Source organism: Brassica napus, chromosome C2, assembly GCF_020379485.1.
Source record: "Brassica napus cultivar Da-Ae chromosome C2, Da-Ae, whole genome shotgun sequence".
NCBI classification, from domain to species: domain Eukaryota; kingdom Viridiplantae; phylum Streptophyta; class Magnoliopsida; order Brassicales; family Brassicaceae; genus Brassica; species Brassica napus.
The window spans coordinates 56247640-56264380 of NC_063445.1; the positions used below are offsets into that span (position 1 = coordinate 56247640).

Here is a 16741-nt window from a genome sequence, read left to right on the forward strand (position 1 = left end):
CTATTTTAGTGTGACTTTTGCACCAAATCATCTCCAATGGGACTGTAAAAATCACACCATTTTAGTGCAACACTAAAATTTGACACCAAATTTGGTGTGACACTATTCACCACACTAAAACACTATTCATTTCACTAAAATACTATTCACTTATTTTATTACTAAAACATACAATTAAATAAATGATAAATAAAAAACTTAATATATAAAATATTATAAAATAGTTTTAGTGTGAAGTTTAGTGTTATGGTTGGAGAAGACATTGGTTTTAGTGTTGAAATTACACTAAAATAGTGTGGTTTTAACACTAAAATAGTGTTTGTGGTTGGAGATGCCCTAAGGCCATCTCCAAAGGAACTGCAAAACACTATTTTAGTGTAATTTTTGCACCAAATCATCTCCAATAAACTGCAAAAATCACACTATTTTAGTGCAACACTAAAATTTGACACCAAATTTGGTGTGATACTATTCACCATACTAAAACACTATTCATCCCACTAAAACACTATTCACTTATTTTATTACTAAAACATACAATTAAATAAATGATAAATAAAAAACTTAATACATATAATATTATAAAATAGTTTTAGTGTGAAGTTTAGTGTTATGGTTGGAGAAGACTTTTGTTTTAGTGTTAAAATTACACTAAAATAGTGTGGTTTTGACACTAAAATAGTGTTAGTGGTTGGAGATGCTCTAAGCACGTTGCTATGGTCACTTCATCGTTAACAATTGAACATGATCATCAGTCGAAGAACAAAGTGAAAGTTATGAAGACATCAAGCTGTGAGAAAGCTCCTGAATGCCTCAAGGGAAGTTCAAGGTATCAAAGCGTCTGAGAAGAGGTTCATGGACCGAGGAAGGAGTTTTAAGTGTCAATAAGACTCTAAGAGAGACAGAGGGTTCCAGCTTCCAACACATGCGCGCAAATGAAAAAGCACATGAGAGCTCATCCGTCTGTCGGTAAGAAGCTCAAGGGCAACAAGGGGATTTCTCAATCTTTTGCTTGTCCTCTTTGTCTGTCGTGTACCACATATGGGGGTATCAGAGACTTGAGAGTTCAGATTAGCTTGCCATGCGTTCTCTTGAAATAGAAACAGAAGATTAGTAGAAGTATGTTTGGTGATAACAAACCTTGCATCACTGGTCCCAATCTAGTAAAACAAAAGAAGAACCAGTAGATAAAATATCATTTATATATAAGTTTTTAAACTACGATTAAGTCTACCAGAAACCATCACGTGGCAAGAGCACAAGCAAGAGCTGAAATCTTCTTACAACAAGCACATAAAGACTCAGAACACACAGGACAGAGATTACCCCTAAGCTAGACCAATGTCCTTACGACAATAAGTGCACCAACAAAAACCAGGAAACATTAACATCCTTAGAGCATCAAGAAAGAACAGAACCCACTCGAAGCGATCAAGACAAGGCAGGCGAGCAGTTTGCTCGAGTTCTTGAGAGCAAAGGCACTGCTTTCTGTAGTGTAGTCAGGGTTGACCCCTGTCCCAGTGGCTCCTGTGCTGTTGTTTCCAAAAACTCCATTGGTTGAGGTTCCTGAGTAAGGACTGTTGCCACCAGGAAGTGTGGTGCTGGTTGAGTTGCCTTTTGGATTGGTTGTACCAGTAGTGCTGCCTCCAGAGCCGCTGGTGAAAAAGGCAACAAGTTACATTGAAGTGAATATCAGACAAGGAAGCTGGTTCAATGACTTTAAGGTAAATATGTATTAGTCTCTAATAACTGAGGGGTTCATAACAGTCAAGAACACTGATCATGCGTTCAAACTGTAATCCAATAAAGCATTTGAAAAGTTTCATTAAAGAACTAAAGAAATTGAGTACTTTTAGGCTCATGTAAAAAGAGTCATATAAAAAGAAGTTGTAATGGACCGTTCACATTAAAGTCAAAATGCTATTATTTATTTTATTCTGTTTAAGTAAATATTAATTATGATGATTCCTATTCTTAATAGATTTTGAATGATGCTACTATCCCTTTCACATCAAAAGAAAGAAAGAAAAAAATAAAAAAAGTTGCAAAATTGGGACCCAAATCAAGCTTTAATCCACCTTTTCTCTTTACCACTAATATAATAGAAAAAAGTTGCTTAAATTCATGGTTTTGGTCCCATAAAATGTTTCTTTCAAATTCTAGATATAGCCATTTGAATCAGAAACATACCTTGCACTAGTAGGGAAGGTACATCCTGAATAACCTGTGAAAAAAGGTTCAACAACACACATAAAACGTTAATACATTGATAATTATCCACAAAACTGTAACTAGGAACTAGTCTTCATCACACATTTGGCATATTCACACTGTAACAAAAACACAAAGCCTTCAACTTTCTGTAACCATAAACCAATCAAATGTGCATTGTATAACAAGAAGATGAATGAAACCAAAGAGCAGTAAAAAAAATGATGATGGTGCTTGAGACTAACTTGGATCAGAGTTAGTTGGAGTGGCAGTGCCACTGAAATCACAAGTGCCTGAAGCTTGACGCTTCTTTTGGAAGAAGCTGTTGACCGCATAGTTGCAGTGAGACCTAACATTGTCAGGGTTAAAGCAAGGTGCTTTTGGGTGAGTGGGGTTACAGTCTGCTCCATTTCCACAAGCATAGTCTATGGTCTTCTGTAACACATCATCACTCAGACCTGTCTTGCACACACACCATGCGGCACCTACATAGACCCAAAAAAAAAGAGAGAGGTAACACTTAGTGACTGATTCAAAATGCCATGAGACTCCATATTCAAGTAGCTTCTGTTCCTGAGTGTTCTACCAGATAAGAACAAAAGAAAACAAATCTTGATTTTTACCTTTAAATTATTCACACCAAAAAAAAAAGAACCCATTTTGAGACAGCCAGATGCTAAGAGAAATAAATGTGAAATACTTATAACAATAAATATAAAAATGGTAACTTTTAATCTAGTAGAAAACTCATGAACAGTAAAACCCTTGACTGTTACAAGAACCCTTTTTCAGACCAGACCCAAAAGGGTTGAGACTAGGACAGTGAGAAAAAGACAAGACTAATGCTAAGAATCTGAAGGAAGAGTGGAAAGATCTTACTAGAATGGCCAGCCATGGCTAGTAGGAGAAGTGAGAGAACCAGAGCAGCCATGGATGCGTTCAGAGAAAATGTCACAGTGTGAAGATAGAGATAGAGAGATCTCTAGAGCAAAGGAGAAGAGAAAGTGGAGAAAACACAAGAGAGAGAGTGTTGGCTACTTCTTTTGTGTAGAGAGTGATGTGGTGTGTACCCTCTTTGTCTCTTCTCAAAACCCTTTTGAGTTTTTGAGTGCTTTTTTGCATCATTAAAGAACTTAGCTCGTGTAGACTTTTTTTTTGGTACGTATGTTTTGAGATTTAAATTAAAGAGACATTCTATTATTTACTGGTAAAAAAATAAATAAAAAAACAGTCCATGTTTATTATTTAATGAAAAAGCCAAATTTTGTGTGGCGTTCCACACAAATGTCAAAATAAAAAATGCTGTATCACAAAATTTCATGTAAAAATTCAAACTCAAAAACACTATTACACAGTCCATCTATATTTTAATATATTGACAATATTAGTTAACTATTTGCAATAAATGTTCAAAATTCAAACTCAAAAGCACTATTCTCACCAACCTAAATGGCTACCAATTAAAAAGGAATAATTTATTATTGGTCCATCACATGTTAATTGTAAAATATCTATACAAAAAAAAAACTTTACCAATCCAAACGCCGTCGTTTTAATGAACCCGTATTTTTGCGGGTCGGTGTACGAGTCCTATGAAGTGACGCCGTCGTTTTAATGAAACCGTATTCTAGCGGGTCAATGAACGGGGTCCTATTGAAGTGACGCCATCGTTTTAATGAACCCGTATTTTAGCGGGTCGGTGTTACGGGTCCTAGTACAACTGTTCATTAAGTATTGAAGTGACGTCGTTTAAGCGAAAGCGATCGATCGCCTTCTTCCCCGGAGAGTTAAACCAGAAGGCGAATAAGAAGAAGAAGAAGAAGAAGCCTAAACGACGCAGACGACAGCGTTTAATCATGTTGGTCCAGCTTCCTCGCTTGACAAGCTCTCTAAGAGACCCCTTCGACATCGATCAAGCCTACCTTCGCCGCAAAACCATACTCCAAACTCTCAACAAGCCTCGCAGGTCAGCTTCTCCTCCCCGAGTTCCTGAGATTTCGCCTTGATTTGAAATTCACTCGTTTATTAGGGTTTCACTGGATTCTCTAGGATCATTGTGATGACGAGTATTTGAATTGTCTTATTGTAAATACTTTAATTGAATTGGATCGTGTTGTGTTTGCTAATTCAGCTCTGGGAGTCGCCTCGATGAATCTGACCTTGCTAGGAGGATAGTTCATCAATGGGAAGGAGGTGATTTTCTGATTTAATTTATATATATATACATATATATATATATATATATATATATATATATTTAATTATCTTTATAAGAGCATGATTAACGAGGGTTCTTAGGTTTAAGAGCAGGTTCTTAGTTTTTTTAGATGGTTTCTTATATTCCGATAAGAACCCCATTGATTATGCTCTAAGTGGATTAGACTATGAGGTGGTGCTTTGTGTGTATGTTGATTTGAATTGGTGTAAACAGCTTCTCCAGAAGTGCGGCAAGCGTACAAGCAGTTTATTGGAGCTGTAGTGGAGTTGATAGATCGGGAAGTTCAATCAGAGGAGTTTCGTGAGGTTGCTTTTACAGCGTATCGTCTGTTTGGGAAGCCAGTGGAGGAGGAGGAGGACAGTGGTTTTAGTGATAAGAGCGTTGCTGAAAAGAAGTAAGTACTCCTGGAAGATTGATTTATGAAAAAGGCCAAAGCTTTGTACTTTTTCTTGGGTGTTTAACGTTGGTTTGTTTTTGTTTTTATTTAACAGGTTAGAGTTGCAAAATGTTGTTGGTCATGCTGTCTCGGATGCTAATGTAAAGAACGTGGCCTCCTTTGCTCTGGCACTCTACTCGATACAGCCTGCTCATCAGTCTGAGGTATATGCGGATGTGGTTGATGATGGTGCTGAATTTGGTGCGGACCTTGTTTTCAATCTACCAAGTCGTTTTCTGGTGGAAGAATCACTTGGCGAAAGAGGGTTTGAGAATGAAGAGAGCAATAGCGCTCATGCATCATTTTCTGAAGGTTGGAGTGATGTCAGTGACATGACAAAGAATCAGAATGCAGGAAAATTTGATTTAAGTTGGCTTAGAGACGCATGCGGACAGATGGTTAGAGAAAGCAATTCACAACTTTCCCGTGATGAGCTGGCAATGGCTATATGTAGGTTTCTGGATTCGGATAAGCCTGGTGAGGAGGTATGTGTGTTGTGGTGAAATATTTTGGAGTTACTATGCCTCATCCTGCAGCATATACTCAAAGTGGAAGTAAAAGGGGTTTTAACCTTTTTTTCTCTGCAGATAGCTGGAGATTTGTTGGATCTTGTTGGGGATGGCGCATTTGAGACTGTTCAAGACCTTATTATGGTAAGCCTGGCGTGTATATTTCTCTTTTATCTGAACTTGTGATTGGACATTTTTTGCCTTATTAGCTTTAGATTCTACTGTATAAAATGCATGTCTCGAGAGTTGCTGTTACGTTTGAGTGGTAATCTTTATCTTGTAGCTCTTAGTTAAAGCTACGTACTAGCTTAGTCTATGTTACTGCAAGCCGGCTTTAATGGTGTTTAACTGAATCACGTTCTAATATTATTACTGAATGTTCTCGCTTGATATAAAGTCATTTCGTGGATATGTGTGGGTTTGTGCGTAGGTATAGTAAAAGACTAAGAGGGTTGTTACTCCGATATATAGTGAAGTTATTCTCTGCTTTCTAGTTTCTAAGAAATCTGAATGGTGTCTGACTTGTTGATTCCCTTTTCAGCATCGGAAGGAGATTGTTGATGCTATCCATCATGGTCAGATGGTTCTCAAGTCTGACAAAACAGCTTCAAACACCCAAACCCGGATGCCTACATATGGCACACAGGTAGTGCCATTTGAGCGAGGCCTTCCATATAATGCTGTGCCAATTTTTTTTATAGCCACAGTAACCCGCAGCCACCTTTCAGGTTACTGTTCAAACAGAGTCCGCAAAGCAAATTGAGAAACTTCGGCGTAAGGAGGAAAAGAAAAACAAACGCAGTGCCGAGCTTGGTTTAGAGAGTGAAATATCGGAGGCCAATTTTTCTTATTTACTAGAGGCAAGTGAAAAGAATAGTGGGTTTGATGATCTGATCGGGTCTGGAGAAGCCAATTCTCTTGCATTTGCTCTTCCCCAAGGTACTGTAAGGAAGCACTTAAAAGGATATGAGGAAGTCTTTATCCCGCCTACCCCTACCGCACAATTGAAACCAGGCGAGAAACTGGTACGTCTCATCCATATCTAGAAGATAGATGACAGTTCTTGCATGTAGAAAGTTAAATCCAAGTGTTCTTCAAACATATTAATAAATTTTCTAGTTTAGATCCTATTGTAGCCTTTTCTGTGAGATTGCGTGCATTCTAACTTTAAATTCTTGCATGTTGCCAGATTGAGATAAAGGAGTTGGATGACGTCGCTCAAGCTGCTTTTCATGGGTACAAAACTTTGAACCGTATTCAGTCTCGAATATTTCAGACAGTTTACAACACCAATGAGAATATATTGGTGAGTCATATGTAAATTTTGTGTCCGCACCGAGCGACAATGCGAGTTACCTTCTCAAGCATAAGTATATTATGTCCTTGCAGGTGTGTGCTCCAACAGGAGCTGGAAAAACAAATATTGCTATGATCTCTGTTTTACATGAGGTAAGTACTTTTTTACTTGGTTTAATATTTTTGTTTCCCAACCTGATTTTATCACAGACATGTTGAAAACATTTTGAGATTTTATTTACGAAGAGCGTGAATAGATTTTTTTTTTTAAATGTATGTATGTTGTGCTGTAAAAGAAGTTGATATATTGTAATCATGCTAAAATGTTTCATATTTTACTCATATATTATCTAATTGTCTCGCAGATTAAACAACACTTCAGGGATGGCTACTTGCACAAAAACGAGTTTAAGATTGTTTATGTAGCTCCTATGAAGGTAGAATCATGTTAATATAATCTTGTGGATAAGTTTTATCGTCAGAATTTTTATTTACTTTTTGTTCTTTATAGGCGTTAGCGGCAGAGGTCACATCAGCTTTTAGCCGTCGTCTTGGTCCATTAAATATGGTTGTGAAGGAGCTTACAGGGGATATGCAACTCACCAAGAGCGAACTTGAAGAAACTCAGGTTTTATATAAGCTTACAAGATATACTTAAGTTTCTTGCGGAGGCATGCATGAACTGATATATACCTGATTTATTGATTGTGAATTAGATGATAGTGACAACACCAGAAAAATGGGATGTCATTACTCGCAAAAGCAGCGACATGTCATTGTCAATGCTAGTAAAACTCTTGATCATCGATGAAGTGCACCTTCTGAATGATGATAGAGGTGCAGTGATAGAGGCATTAGTTGCTCGGACCCTCCGTCAGGTAACGTCTTGTTTTGATCATATTTTGTTCGTTGTTGAGTTAAATGCTAGAAATAATCTTTCCGTGAATATTGGTTTTGTTAAAGCAATTCTTGAAGTTATACTCTCCTCTATTTGGGCATCACTGTAAAATCTGGTTGACTTTTGTTCTGTACCAGGTAGAGTCGACGCAGACAATGATAAGAATTGTAGGCCTGTCAGCCACTTTACCTAGCTACCTACAGGTCTGTTCCAACAATATATATATATATCTGTCACGATGTTTTTATGCACTACACTGTGTTACTTCATATTTCCTCGTTAGTCTCGGGAAATTAAAGTCGCTCAATTTTTATATTTTATTTTTGAACCTTTTTTGTTGGGTGGATTTCAGGTTGCTCAGTTTTTACGAGTGAACCCAGACATTGGCCTTTTCTATTTTGATTCGAGCTATCGCCCAGTTCCCTTAGCTCAGCAGTATATAGGCATCACCGAGCATAACTTTGCTGCTAAAAATGCATTGTTAAATGAGATATGCTACAAAAAGGTCTATACATCTTGAATAAAGCCTTGTCCATTTTTATGTTAATATGGACAGTCACTTATCTACATGGTAATGCTTTCATGTTAGGTTGCTGATTCAATTAGACAAGGTCATCAAGCAATGATTTTTGTTCATTCCCGAAAAGACACTTCAAAAACAGCTGAGAAATTGGTATATGATATTTTACATATTTATATACTGCTTCTCTTTACCCGTTCTCTTCCAAAATTCATGCATATCTTTTTTTCCTGAAATCTTAAATGTTATGTACACCTGAAAACACGTGAGGATGATTTCGCTGCAAAGTATGATTTCTCAATGGATTTCAAAATCCAGATCTAGACGTACATAACTTCAGTATTTTTGACGTAGATTGATCTTGCTCGGGAAAATGAAACGCTCGATTTGTTCACGAATGAGACTCATCCTCAATTTCACATAAGAAAGGTAAATAAGTGCATTATGCATCATCTTTTTGAAATTCATTGTTGCTACTAATTTTTTAGGTTTGTTCTTACTGAATCTCAGAAAGATGTCATCAAGTCCAGAAATAAGGATCTTGTCAAATTTTTTGAAGCTGGTTTCGGTATTCATCATGCTGGGATGTTACGATCTGATAGAACACTTACGGAGAGGCTGTTTTCCGATGGACTCTTGAAGGTACGAGATATTTTTGTCTGCTTGCTCTTTATTGCATAGATACTTATTTTCTTCCAACATGTTTTGGGCATTCAGGTGCTTGTTTGCACTGCAACTCTTGCTTGGGGTGTAAATTTGCCTGCACACACAGTCGTAATTAAGGTATGCTTATGTGTAGACAAATTGATTATGTATATTTTAGTTGTATGGCTGGTTTTTGTATAGTCAAACTTACTCTTAATCTATGCCAAGAGAAGTTTCTCTTATTGTTGGAGATCAACAAGTGGTTCTACAAATTTATATAATCTTTCATTATAGCTATAATCTGTCCTTATAGCTCAATATGTTTGGTTAATTTCCAGGGAACACAATTGTATGATGCCAAGGCTGGTGGGTGGAAAGACTTGGGAATGCTTGATGTCATGCAGGTAAAGGAAAAATTCTTCTTTGGAAAAGGGCATGACAATGCAATATTTATTAATGTGTCATACTATTATATGTATTAGATCTTTGGAAGAGCTGGGAGACCGCAGTTTGACAAGAGTGGTGAGGGAATTATTATCACATCCCATGACAAGCTGGCTTACTATCTTCGGCTGCTGACGAGTCAGCTTCCCATAGAAAGTCAGGTATTGGGCACAAACCTAAAGAACTTTGGTCTGTCATCCTAATACATAAACTTCCCGAAAGTTCCATTTGTAGTTTGATCTGTCAATTCTTTTGGCCATACAACGAGTTCCAATGTTATTCTTATTTGCAGTTCATAAGCTCCTTGAAAGACAATTTAAACGCAGAAGTGGTTTTGGGAACTGTGACTAATGTTAAGGAAGCTTGTGCTTGGCTTGGATATACATATTTGTCAATTCGGATGAAGTTAAATCCTTTGGCCTATGGCATTGGATGGGACGAGGTACGTTATTCTTTGCATGGGTAGTCTCCATAGCTATCTGCATTCCGGCTGATGAAGATCTTTGTTCTTTTCTCCACTTTTTCAGAGAGATATTGGTTCTTCACATGTTTTCTAAAATTTTGTGCTGAATTTGTAAGCTCTAAAAGTTTACATGGAGATCTTTATCCTGGAGATTGTTTGTGTTCATAGTGTGTTTTCGTACCATTTTGTACTTAAAATATTCCTTGTGTTTGTGCTACAATTAAATATGTGCTTAAAACCATTCTGATCGTGCTACTCGTCACAGATAATTGCCGATCCTTCTTTAACATTGAAGCAACGGGCCCTTGTGTCTGAGGCTGCACGTTCACTGGACAAAGCTAAAATGATGAGGTTCGATGAAAAAAGTGGAAACTTCTACTGTACTGAGCTTGGACGGGTTGCAAGTCACTTCTATATTCAATACTCTAGTGTTGAAACGTACAACGAGATGTTGAAGCGGCACATGAATGAAAGCGAGGTTTGCTATAATCATTCTGTTGTTATTAAATTTCCCTTTAATGATTGATTCTAAGTTTAAATGGTTCCACCTTGTTCTTTGTTCGGTACCTTGCTAAAGATTTATCCATTACTTACTGATGTCAAATTATCTGCTGTAGATAATTGATATGGTTGCCCATTCTTCTGAATTTGAAAATATTGTGGTAAGAGAGGAAGAGCAGCATGAACTTGAGACTCTTGCACGTTCTTGCTGTCCCTTAGAAGTAAAGGGAGGACCTTCTAACAAACATGGAAAAATTTCGATTCTCATTCAGGTCATTGACTTTCACAATCACTGCAATATTATTTATACCTAGGATATATAAAAGATGGTTGATGTGTAGAGTTCTGATATACTGACTTTATGATCTGCAGTTGTTCATATCTCGTGGGTCAATTGATGCATTTTCTCTGGTCTCTGATGCTTCATATATTAGTGCTAGTTTAGCACGTATAATGCGTGCCCTGTTTGAGACATGTTTGCGAAAAGGGTGGTGTGAGATGACTTTATTTATGTTGGAATACTGCAAGGCAGTTGATCGTCAACTGTGGCCTCATCAACATCCTCTTCGGCAATTCGATAGGGATATACCTTTTGATGTAAGCTTCTGATAATTACATTTGACTTGCAATATGGAATATTTTTTGTCTAATTCATCTCAATCAAACAGACATTGAGAAAACTTGAAGAGCGAGGGGCCGACTTAGACCGCTTGTATGAGATGGAGGAAAAAGACATTGGAGCGCTGATTCGTTACAATCCTGGGGGAAGGGTATATCTATACATATCATAATTCAATAAGCTAATGCATTTATATATTTTTGGAGAAAAACACTAACATTTCTGCGCTATCTTGCTAGTTGGTCAAGCAACATCTAGCATATTTTCCTTCAATTCAACTGGAAGCTACTGTTAGTCCAATCACCCGCACTGTGTTGAAGGTAGCTTATGGAAGGCCTTTTCAATATTTGATTGTTCTTCAGATGCCAATCTATTTAACATCATTCATTTTGTCACAATTTTAGGTGGATTTGCGTATAACTCCAGATTTTATATGGAAGGATCGCTTTCATGGTGCTGCTCTTCGTTGGTGGATTCTCATTGAGGTTGTACCATAGAACTCCCATTAAGACACATGTGTTGCAGTGACAAATAACGAGCTGACATTTATAATCTAGTATCTCATCTTATGGCGCTACTAACCACTTGGAGGAAAAAGACTCCGTGCTGGATAGCATTTGTAAACAAGCTTGCTTGTTAACTAATGAATTTATATCTTGAATATTGTTCTCTTTTGGCAGTGTTAATATATTCCACTAGTAACACTTGTCTTGTGCAATTGTCTTTGGCAGGACACAGAGAATGATTATATCTACCACTCAGATCTTTTCACACTAACGAAACGGATGGCTAGAGGGGAACCGCAGAAGCTTTCTTTTACTGTGCCTATATTTGAACCACATCCGCCGCAATACTATGTTCATGCTATTTCTGATTCCTGGTTGCATGCAGAGTCTTTCTACACAATCTCTTTCCACAATCTTGCACTACCAGAGGTATATTGCTTCTAGAGGTTGCTATTTTCTAAGCAGTCACTAGATCATTTGTTCCTTTGAGTTGGTCAATCCTAACATTCTTCTTCATTCAGGCACGTACTTCTCACACAGAGCTTCTAGACTTGAAACCTCTTCCTGTGACTTCTCTTGGGAATAGGTTGTATGAATCGCTTTACAAATTTTCACATTTCAATCCAATACAGACTCAGGTTTGGGCATATTCTGGCCTATGCTTTCCTTTCTCTTGTTCATAAATGTTTTTCTTCATCACTCCTAGTTAATTGAAAAGGTATGCTTTGGTGTTGCAGATTTTTCATGTCTTATATCACACAGACAACAATGTTCTTGTGGGAGCTCCAACTGGAAGTGGGAAAACTATATCTGCTGAACTTGCAATGTTGCGTCTCTTCAGTACCCAGCCTGATATGAAGGTATGAGTTCTCAGACTCATAAGAATTAGTCAGTTTCTAGTTTTCTATTATCTCTAAAGGGGATGCTTACTTTTTTCTGCGGCACCCAGGTTGTTTACATAGCACCACTAAAAGCTATTGTTCGAGAAAGAATGAAAGATTGGAAAAAGCATCTTGTTGCTCCACTTGGAAAAGAAATGGTAAACGGATGTTGCATGTTATAATGTATATTGCCTTGGAGCATATATACATGTAACAGACCCAGAGTTCATGTGTTTATATTGGCTACCAGATACTATTCCTAACACTCGCATTTCCACAGGTTGAAATGACTGGAGATTACACTCCAGATTTAGTTGCTCTCTTGTCTGCTGATATCATCATATCTACCCCAGAAAAATGGGACGGCATTAGTCGTAATTGGCATACTCGAAGTTATGTAAAAAAGGTACATCTCTTTGTCAGTAGATTTGTTGTATCGGATTACCTTTTTCGTGAGTGAGTAACTTATAATGTTTTGGGGATATAGGTCGGCCTTGTTATTTTGGATGAGATTCACTTGCTAGGTGCCGACAGAGGACCCATCCTTGAGGTAGAAGCCTAAAAATTATTATATTACATTTCTAATTACTTATGCTAAGCTCCACTAATAGCTTAGAAGTTTCCAGTTATATCATGACACCTGTAATTTCTCTATGGTTTTGGTTAAGAGCTAATATACGTTCGACAACAAGTACTTCAAAGTTCTGTTAACATTTTGGTTTATTTTAAATCTGCATTTGGTTTCCAGGTTATTGTATCTAGAATGAGGTACATATCATCACAGACAGAGCGCTCTGTTCGGTTTGTTGGACTTTCTACTGCTCTGGCAAATGCAGGGTCTGTATTCTAACTTCTATGCCTCTTTGAATTTGTAGGCTCTTTTCTGTGTGTATTTTCTTTTGACTTGGCTGTTAACATTTTGGCTTGATGCCATGTTCATTCAGTGATTTGGCTGACTGGTTGGGTGTTGGGGAGATCGGACTTTTCAATTTTAAACCTAGTGTCAGACCTGTACCAATTGAAGTTCATATTCAGGTATCTTTTATATCATTTTCGGTGGGTAGATATGCGAGGAAACCATCCAAGAAGGAGATTTACTGACTTAATCTTGTTTTGCTTTCAGGGTTATCCTGGAAAGTATTACTGCCCAAGGATGAATAGCATGAACAAGCCAGCATATGCAGCTATCTGCACCCATTCACCTACAAAACCTGTTCTTATCTTTGTTTCATCGCGTAGACAGACAAGGCTTACCGCACTGGATCTTATTCAGGTATGATTTATCATCAAACTCAGACACCAGTTGATCTTCCGATTATATTACTCTAATAATTATAATCTTTTGCATCTTCTTCTACTATGAAATAAAGTTTGCGGCGTCAGACGAGCATCCGCGGCAATTTCTGAGTGTATCAGAGGAAGACTTGCAGATGGTCCTCTCTCAGATCACTGACCAGAACCTCCGACATACGTTGCAATTTGGTATTGGGTTGCATCATGCAGGTTTGAATGACCAGGATAGATCTGTAGTGGAAGAGCTTTTCGTGAACAACAAGATTCAGGCACTTTCCTCCACTTATACTCTCTCTGTCCTTACTGTTTACATCCATGATTTCGCGTTTACATTTCATGCTTCCATGCTGATGGTTGATTCCTTGCTTCCATTTCAGGTTTTGGTCTCAACAAGTACCTTGGCATGGGGAGTGAACCTACCAGCTCACTTGGTTATTATAAAGGTAGAATTTAGATCCTCTGCTATGACATTGTATCTATTACACATTGTATCTATTTCTTCTAACGGATTGTCTTTTCTCTTTACTGCTGCCGTTGGCAATGTTTTCTAATGCCTCAGGGAACAGAATACTTCGACGGAAAAACCAAAAGATATGTTGACTTTCCTCTTACAGAAATCTTGCAAATGATGGGGCGTGCTGGACGTCCACAGTTTGATCAACATGGAAAAGCGGTTATTCTTGTACATGAACCTAAAAAAAGCTTCTACAAAAAGGCAAGCGCAACTAAAATTCTCTAGCAATTTTAATATCCGTAGCATGGATTTACCTCAATTATCATATTTCCTCTGGATGCAGTTCTTGTACGAACCATTCCCGGTAGAAAGTAGCCTGAAAGAGAGGTTGCACGATCACTTCAATGCAGAAATAGTCTCTGGGACAATTGGCAACAAAGAAGACGCTGTGCACTATCTTACATGGACGTATTTGTTTCGTAGACTGGTAACCATTCTTCACATTCCATCAAAAGTCGACACAGCTTGAGAATTCGATACTGGTTTCTCTGAGAAATTTTGCTAAGTTCATAATCAGTTTTTGAATCACTGACTAGTAAACGTTTTGCCAAGTTTGACACCAGCAGCCAGATTTTTTTTCCCTATAAGTGTTTTCCATTGCTGCGAACTTTTTACCAAGTTTATAATCCGTCCATTAGGAAATGTCTTATGAACTGAATGTCTATGTAACAGATGGCTAATCCTGCGTACTATGGGCTAGAAGGTACTGAAGATGAGTCAGTGTGTTCCTACTTATCAAGGTATATACGAAAATTATTTAATAAAGAAAGTTTCGTTAATAAGAAGCTAAGGACTAGTATAACATAGAGGTATGTGGGTGGATTTTATTGTAGATTGGTGCAAAACACGTTTGATGATCTTGAAGACAGTGGATGCCTCAAAGTAACAGAAGATAGTGTAGAGCCTATGATGCTGGGTACAATAGCATCACAGTATTACCTTAGCTACATGACCGTGTCTATGTTTGGTTCTAATATAGGCCCCGATACATCGCTCGAAGTAAGAAACTGAACCGATAAAGTCTTATGCAAACTTGAGCATGAATGTATCCATGCATGAGATTCTGATTGTTTTGTTCTTTTACCTCAACCCGTTTTAGGCATTCTTGCATATTTTGGCTGGAGCGTCTGAATATGATGAACTTCCTGTGCGGCACAATGAGGTTTGTTTCTTTGTTCACACTTTTGTACTTGGAAGCTACATGGTTTATTTTAGAAAAGTAGTTTTAGTGATAAGCTGTCTACAATTTCCGCTCTTTATGTTCTTTATGCCCTCTTTTTCTTAGGAAAATTACAACAAAACATTGTCAGAGAAAGTTAGGTATCGAGTGGATAATAACCATCTAGATGATCCTCATACGAAGGCAAATCTGCTCTTCCAGGTAATTTCTTTTCACATTCCTCAAACTGTGAAGGATGAAAAAACAAATATTCCAGATTTAATGAGTTCATGGTTAAACAACGAAGTTTATGACTCTGAGCGTTCTTTATAATCACGACTTCTTGTACTCCAGGCACATTTTTCTCAGCTGGCACTTCCAATCAGTGATTATAACACTGATCTAAAGTCAGTCTTGGACCAAAGCATTCGAATCCTCCAAGCCATGATTGACATATGCGCAAACAGTGGATGGCTCACAAGCTCACTGACGTGCATGCGTCTCTTGCAAATGGTCATGCAGGTACTCTCTTGAAAGATTACTTACTCTTTATCTCGTTCCACTTCTTTGGAAGCAGAACGCTTTTACTTGATCCATTTCTCTCTTTGATTGCAGGGCATGTGGTCCGACCAAGATTCGTCATTATGGATGATTCCATGCATGAACGATGACCTTCTGGGATCTCTAACCGCAAGAGGAATTCACACGCTGCATCAGCTATTAGAACTTCCAAGGGAAACTCTAAAAAGTGTAACCGGAAACTTCCCTGCATCCAAATTATCTCAGGTACCAATCCTCTCTCAAATTGGTCACATCTGTTTCTTTTTCACGGACTTGTCTGACTCTTCTCTATACTTTTTTCTGGTCTTAATTAGGATCTCCAGCGATTCCCGCGTATACAAATGAATGTGAGACTCCAAAGGAAGGATCCTAACGGGCCTTCGACGCTTGAAATCAGATTAGAAAAGATATCAAAGAGGAATACCTCAAGGGCATTGGCCCCTCGTTTCCCAAAGGTTTCTTCTCTAAAGACTTACCACAGACTATTTTTATGCATAAAAAAAGATTCATTACGGTTTGTATACTTGGGTTGCTTATAGGTGAAAGACGAAGCGTGGTGGTTGGTACTTGGTGATACTTCAACTTCTGAACTCTTTGCTGTGAAGAGAGTCTCGTTCACTGGTCGTCTGATCACACGCATGGAGTTACCTCCCAACATAACCTCTCTCCAGGTTCTTTTTTTTCGCTAACTTAACAATTCTCTCTTTTACCGTCTACAAATAGTAACCATTGAAATTGTCTTTATGTTTGGTCAGGATACTAAACTAATCTTAGTCTCGGATTGTTATTTGGGATTTGAGCAAGAACACTCCATTGAACAACGACCTGCCCGACGCTAATGAGCCATCAGATGATAGTGGGGGAGTCGCTTATTTAAAGCATTCAACTTTTTAGATGTCGAAAATTTTCAAAATTCAGCTTTTTAATAATAATTAATGTAAAAACCAAAAAAGATCAAGAGAAAAGATTTACAGTGTTACAAAGTTTTGGATTAAATCACTATCCAAGAGTCTATGTGTTCTACACTTCTATTTTATTAGATGACTAATAGTCTAATATTATGAGTT

At 37.7% G+C, this 16741-nt stretch overlaps 2 protein-coding genes across 2 annotated transcripts; one reads left to right on the plus strand and one right to left on the minus strand.

The window, feature by feature from the left end:
• Positions 1 to 1184: 1184 nt before the first annotated feature.
• LOC106382731 (PLASMODESMATA CALLOSE-BINDING PROTEIN 1) lies at positions 1185 to 3330 on the minus strand. Its single transcript, XM_013822782.3, has 4 exons — positions 3091 to 3330; positions 2457 to 2696; positions 2191 to 2224; positions 1185 to 1655 (listed from the first exon to the last, which is right to left on the minus strand). Exons 1-4 carry the CDS (start codon positions 3140 to 3142, stop codon positions 1394 to 1396), a joined length of 588 nt encoding a protein of 195 aa, XP_013678236.2. The 5' UTR covers positions 3143 to 3330; the 3' UTR covers positions 1185 to 1393.
• Positions 3331 to 3916: 586 nt separating this feature from the next.
• On the plus strand, positions 3917 to 16741 carry LOC125581437 (DExH-box ATP-dependent RNA helicase DExH14). Its single transcript, XM_048746864.1, has 49 exons — positions 3917 to 4177; positions 4343 to 4404; positions 4643 to 4823; positions 4921 to 5350; positions 5453 to 5518; positions 5916 to 6020; positions 6103 to 6399; positions 6564 to 6680; positions 6764 to 6823; positions 7036 to 7107; positions 7182 to 7298; positions 7387 to 7548; positions 7706 to 7771; positions 7921 to 8073; positions 8158 to 8241; positions 8443 to 8517; positions 8599 to 8730; positions 8806 to 8871; positions 9072 to 9137; positions 9216 to 9338; positions 9470 to 9619; positions 9906 to 10118; positions 10258 to 10413; positions 10514 to 10738; positions 10810 to 10911; positions 11000 to 11080; positions 11165 to 11245; positions 11492 to 11695; positions 11788 to 11904; positions 12004 to 12126; positions 12216 to 12305; positions 12428 to 12553; positions 12635 to 12697; positions 12896 to 12984; positions 13092 to 13182; positions 13271 to 13420; positions 13518 to 13709; positions 13818 to 13883; positions 14000 to 14155; positions 14238 to 14381; positions 14627 to 14694; positions 14788 to 14953; positions 15054 to 15116; positions 15240 to 15335; positions 15468 to 15635; positions 15729 to 15899; positions 15989 to 16129; positions 16214 to 16345; positions 16430 to 16741. The coding sequence occupies exons 1-49, from the start codon at positions 4068 to 4070 to the stop codon at positions 16511 to 16513; spliced, it is 6252 nt and encodes a 2083-aa protein (XP_048602821.1). The 5' UTR covers positions 3917 to 4067; the 3' UTR covers positions 16514 to 16741.